This window comes from Olea europaea, chromosome 10, assembly GCF_002742605.1.
Source record: "Olea europaea var. sylvestris chromosome 10, O_europaea_v1, whole genome shotgun sequence".
Classification (NCBI taxonomy): domain Eukaryota; kingdom Viridiplantae; phylum Streptophyta; class Magnoliopsida; order Lamiales; family Oleaceae; genus Olea; species Olea europaea.
The window spans coordinates 36,380,043-36,386,176 of record NC_036246.1 but is presented as its reverse complement, the minus strand read 5'-3'; the positions used below and the strand labels follow the sequence as shown (position 1 = coordinate 36,386,176).

General features: G+C 41.1%; 1 protein-coding gene across 1 annotated transcript; it reads left to right on the top strand.

The window, feature by feature from the left end:
- The first annotated feature begins 4,444 nt into the window (after window positions 1–4,444).
- On the top strand, window positions 4,445–4,860 carry LOC111400598. Its single transcript, XM_023028002.1, has 2 exons — window positions 4,445–4,616; window positions 4,679–4,860. The coding sequence occupies exons 1-2, from the start codon at window positions 4,445–4,447 to the stop codon at window positions 4,858–4,860; spliced, it is 354 nt and encodes a 117-aa protein (XP_022883770.1).
- Window positions 4,861–6,134: the final 1,274 nt, after the last annotated feature.

The window sequence follows — 6,134 nt, the reverse complement described above, 5'->3', positions numbered from 1 at the left end:
TGTTTCCACATACTTTACGAGACAGAGCACTTGAATGGTTGGATTCACTTCCGGTCGCAAGTATCACTACATGGAATGAGTTGTCACATAAATTCTGCACAAAGTTTTTCTCCCCAGCCAAGATAGCGAAGCTGAAACATGACATATCAGTGTTCAGTCAAGGAGAAACCGAATCATTTGACGAAGCTTGGAACCGGTTTAAAAACATACTTCGGAAGTGCCCTCAACACGGGTTTGACAAAAAGACCCAAATCCGATTCTTCTACACAGGACTACTTCCTTATCATAAGAGCATGGTGGATTCAGCATCAGATGGCTCAATATCCACACAAACAGTTGATGGGGCATTGAAATTATTTGAGAGAATGGCTACCACATCAGCCATGTGGTCTTCTGAGAAGGCGATCCCAAGGAAGACTCCAGATGTCTACGAAGTGGATGCTTATTCAGCAATATCAGCAAAAATCGATTCTCTATACCACAAGGTGGAAAGCATATCACAAGTAGCACAAGTTAAGAAGAACAATTGTGAAGAATGTGGAGCTGAACATAAGACATCAGAATGCCCTATACTAATGCAAGGAATTGAGCAAGCAGACTATGCACAGTGGGAACAACGCCAACAACAAAATCAATATGGGGAGACTTTCAATCCCAGTTGGAAGAAGCATCCCAACTTCTCTTGGAGCGGCCAAAATCAGAACAAGCCACAGGGACAATTTCAACAACAAGAGAAGAGGCCTCAACTGGAGGATGTGATAGCCACACTTCAAAATCAAAATGCAGCCATCAAAAATTTGGAAACTCAGATGGGGGAATTAGCTATTGCATTAACTGGTAGAACGCCAGGTAACTTGCCAAGTAATACAGAGATCAACCCTAAGGAGCAAGCTAAGGCTATTACAACTCGAAGTGGAGTGCAATTACCTGAAATCCATGTAAAGAGACCAAGTGCGACTGTAGAGACATCCCCCCTGTTGAAGATGAGATTGCTGTAAAGGAATCAACTCCAAGGGAAGATTTAGAAAAATCAAAGGATAAGGCCAAGAGCACAGTCAACCCGTACGAGCCTCCGATTCCCTTTCCACAGCGATTGAAGAAGCAAAAAATGGAGCAACAATACAAAAAATTCCTAGAAATCTTCAAAAAGCTCCATATCAACATCCCGCTAGCAGATGCACTATTCCAGATGCCTAGCTACGCGAAGTTTCTTAAGGATATTATCTCAAATAAATGCAAGCTGGAGGACCATGAGACAGTAATGCTTACAGAGGAATGCAGTGCCAGAATCCAAGATAAGCTCCCACCAAAACTGAAAGATCCAGGGAGTTTTACTGTTCCCTGCACTATTGGTGAATTTTATTTCGATAAAGCATTATGTGACCTTGGTGCAAGTATTAATTTAATGCCTCTGTCTGTTTTTAGGAAACTTGGCTTGGGGGAAGCTAAAGCCACTACTGTGACACTTCAGCTAGCGGATAGATCACTGAAACACCCCAGAGGGATAATTGAAGATGTACTCATTAAGGTCGAAAAGTTCATATTCCCAGCGAACTTTCTCATTTTGGACATGGAAGAAGATAAGGACGTCCCATTGATACTTGGCAGACCATTCCTGGCAACAGGAAGAGCACTCATTAATGTTCAAAGGGGGTAGTTGATTTTGAGATTGGGCGAGGAGCTGGTGTCTTTCAATGTATTTAAAGCCATGAAAATGCCAGCAGAATCAGACAGTTGTTACCAAGTTGACATTATTAATAAAGCAGTGCAGGATACATTCCTACTTCACGGCCCATCTAACGCCTATGAGACATGCATTGCACAATCCCAATTAGTTCAGTCAAATTCTTTTGAAGTTGAAACATGTGCAAGATTTTTGGAGACAAACCCGCCATACACCCGAACGAAACACTTCGAGGAACTGGGGACAGGAAATAAAAAGCCACTACCTTCCATTCAGCAGCCGCCAGTTTTAGAACTCAAACAACTACCGCCACATCTCAGATATGCTTATTTAGGAGAGTCAGATACACTTCCAGTAATCATTTCGAACACAGTCAGTGAGATGGAGGAAGAAAAACTGCTCAGGGTACTTAGAGAGAACAAGACGGCGATTGGTTGGACAATAGCTGACATTAAAGAATCAGTCCTTCCCTGTGTATGCATAAAATTTTAATGGAGGAAAATTGTAGGCCCAGCATAGAAAGTCAGAGAAGATTGAACCCAAACATGAAGGAAGTGGTCAGGGCAGAGATACTGAAGTTATTAGATGCAGGAATTATCTACCCAATTTCGGATAGTGCATGGATCGCCCTGTTCAAGTGGTACCGAAAAAAGGGGGAATCACAGTGGTGAAAATGAGAAGAATGAACTAATTCCCACCAGAATAGTTATGGGTTGGAGAGTTTCCATTGACTATCACAAACTCAATGCAGCTACACGAAAGGATCACTTCCCACTCCCATTCATTGATCAGATGTTGGAGAGGTTGGCTGGACATTCACACTACTGCTTTCTTGATGGATACTCGGGCTATAATGAGATACCTATCGCACCAGAGGATCAGAAGAAGACCACTTTCACTTGCCCCTACGGTACTTTTGCTTATCGTAGGATGTCTTTTGGTCTTTGCAACGCTTCAGCCACATTTCAGAGGTGTATGATGGCAATATTCTCTGATATGATAGAAAGGTTTATCGAGGTTTTCATGGACGACTTCTCAGTATTTGGATCTTCATTTGATGAATGTCTAAACCACTTGAATTTGGTCTTACAGAGATGCAAGGAGACTAACCTGGTTTTAAATTGGAAAAATGCCACTTTATGGTGCAGGAAGGCACTGTACTTGGGCATAGGATATTGGCAAAAGGAATTGAGGTAGACAAGGCAAAAATTCAAGTGATTGAGAAATTACCACCGCCTACATCAGTTAAAAGAGTTCGCAGTTTTTTGGGGGCACGCTGGGTTCTACCGGAGGTTTATAAAAGATTTCTCGAAGATCACTAAACCTTTGTGCAATTTGCTAATGAAAGATGTAATCTTTGAGTTCAATGAGGATTGTCTCACAGCCTTCAACACTTTAAAGGAAAAGCTTACGACAGCACCAGTAATTGTAGCACCAGACCGGGAATTGCCTTTTGAATTGATGTGTGATGCAAGTGATCACGTTGTAGGTGCAGTATTGGGACAACGGAGGAACAAGATTTTTCATGTGATCTACTATGCAAGAAGAACTCTAAATGATGCACAAATAAATTATGCAACCACTGAAAAGGAGCTATTGGCTGTGGTATTTGCATTCGAAAAATTCAGGTCATACCTCGTCGGGTCTAAAGTCATCGTCTATACTGATCATGCTGCATTGAAGTATCTGCTCACAAAGAAGGATGCAAAGCCGAGATTAATTCGTTGGTTGCTGTTGTTGCAAGAATTTGATATTGAGATACGCCACAAGAAGGGCACCGAGAACGTAGTAGCAGATCACCTATCCCGACTAGAACCTGGGGAGACGGAAGATTTAGTGGATATAAATGAGATCTTCCCGGATGAACAGATGTTGAGAGTGGATGAAGCACCTTGGTACGCAGATATTGTCAATTACTTGGCCAGTTCCATTCCACCGCCTGACTGGTCCAGTCACCAAAGAAAAAAATTCTTTGCCGAGTTAAAATACTATTTCTGGGAGGATCCAATTCTCTATAGGCAAGGAGCTGATCAGATAGTGAGGAGATGCGTACCTGAAGAAGAAGTACATGAGATTCTCGAGCACTGTCACTCATCCGCATATGCAGGACACTTTGGAGCTTCAAAAACAGCTGCAAAGATTCTACAATTCGGGTTCTACTGGCCTACACTGTTTTGAGACACATTTGAGTTTGTCAAGAGGTGTGACGGATGTCAACGCGCTGGGAATATTTCGAGGAGGAATGAAATGCCACTAAACAACATTTTGGAAGTGGAAATATTTGATGTTTGGGGAATTGACTTCATGGGACCTTTCCTCCCTTCATTCTCAAATCAGTATATTTTGGTAGCAGTGGATTACGTATCAAAATGGGTGGAAACAGTTGCACTGCCAACAAATGACTCAAAGGCAGTAATTGGGTTTCTGAAGAAATATATTTTCACTCGATATGGCACACCGTGAGCTATAATCAGTGACGGGGGTAAACACTTCTGTAATCGCCAGTTTGAGCAGCTGTTAAATAAATATGGTGTTAAACACCGTGTCGCTACCCCATATCATCCACAAACTAGCGGGCAAGTTGAAGTATCTAATCGGCAGTTGCAAAGGATACTCGAAGTCACAGTGAACTCATCTAGAAAAGACTAGTCTAAAAAGCTAGACGATGCATTGTGGGCTTACAGAACAGCATTCAAGACACCGATAGGCATGTCTCCATATCGCCTAGTTTTTGGGAAAGCATGCCATCTGCCATTAGAAATGGAGCACCGGGCATATTGGGCTATCAAACAGTTAAATATGGACTTGAATGCCGCCGGTGAAAAGCGTCTACTGCAACTGAATGAGTTGGATGAATTTAGAATGGAGGCTTATGAAAATGCAAAACTTTACAAGGAGCGAACCAAGAAGTGCATGATATGCACATTCAGAGGCGAGTATTCGAAGTGGGGCAACAAGTACTACTGTATAACTTGAGACTCAAGCTATTCTCAGGAAAACTACGATCACGGTGGTCGGGTCCCTACACAGTTACAAAAGTCCTACCATATGGGGCTACACAAGTGAGCTATGAGACTAAGGGTACTTTCACTGTTAATGGGCAAAGGTTGAAACACTACTGGGGCGGTGACTTCTCTAAACAAAAGTCAACCGTTCAACTCGAGACGCCAGAATGAAGCAGCTGCAGAAAAGTCGAACTATCGACTATAACTTAGCGCTGGGTAGGAGGCAACCCACTGTATCCTTTTTATCTATTTATTTACTTTATTATGCTTTCTGCATTAGATTAGGAAGTTTATTTTCAAATTCATTTAGTATTTTGTTATGTGGTCATCGATCATCTAGGCATGTTAAAAGAGTCCAAGCACTGTTCACACGAGTCCTTAAGTATCACACACGAGTTCGGGTTGATTTGAGTTGTTTGGGTAGTTGAGTGTGGAATTCACACATTTCGAGGCAAATTATGTTTTCTAAATTTCACATGTCAATGTTTTAAAAGTATGTCTTTGAAAAATTGGGGACGTTGAGAGCCGGGTCATTTATTAAAAAAAAATTTGGACAAAAATCGAATTTTTGGGGAAAGTAGCATTGTTTTATTTTATTTTATTTCTTTTGAAAAAAAAATGTTTATGCGATCACATAGACACGGTGTCTATGCGGTCGCATAAACACCAACCGAAAGAAAAAGTTACAAAAAAAAATATAACTTTGCGACCGCGTATCTTTTAACTATGCGGCCGCATAGAAGTGGATCGACCATGGTTAAAGCCATGACCGATTCACTCTTCATTCACACTCTCACTCCCCCAATTCATGAACATGAGCAGCTAGGCCAACAATTCCTCAAATAATTTTACTAATTTCACATCTCAATTACTTCTACATTATCCCTCAATCGAATTGTATTTCGACACCCATCCCTTCACGCATAAAATCACTCCATTCTTCGACATTTTTAGGGCCCGGGACCCCCATTTCACACATAAACCCACGAAATTCATAATCACCTCGGCATAAATTCATCAAGGCAAGCATCCATTTCAAGCACATCGTCTTGAAGGTATGACTTATGACAACCTCCTTCCTTATGCCTCGTTTGTTTAGGTCATTTTTGATTTGTTTTTTTTTGCAATTTGAGGTGATTGGGGCGTAGATGGTGGATGGAGTGTACTATTTGAAATTCAATTGTGTTATGGGTTAATTCGAATTTTGAAGTATTGGGTTTTATATGGACTTCTAAAGAATGTATGCTAAGTGTTTGATACATTGCCACATTGATAATTTGTGGGCATTTTGATACCTGTTGTATTGACTTTATTTGATTGATGAATGTGTATGAGATTGGTAATTGATTTTTGAATGGGGATCCATGTGACATAGTAATTTTTGGCAAATGTATGAAGATTTCATAATGCCCACAACTTGTTCGATAAAATGCCCATTTTTGGTA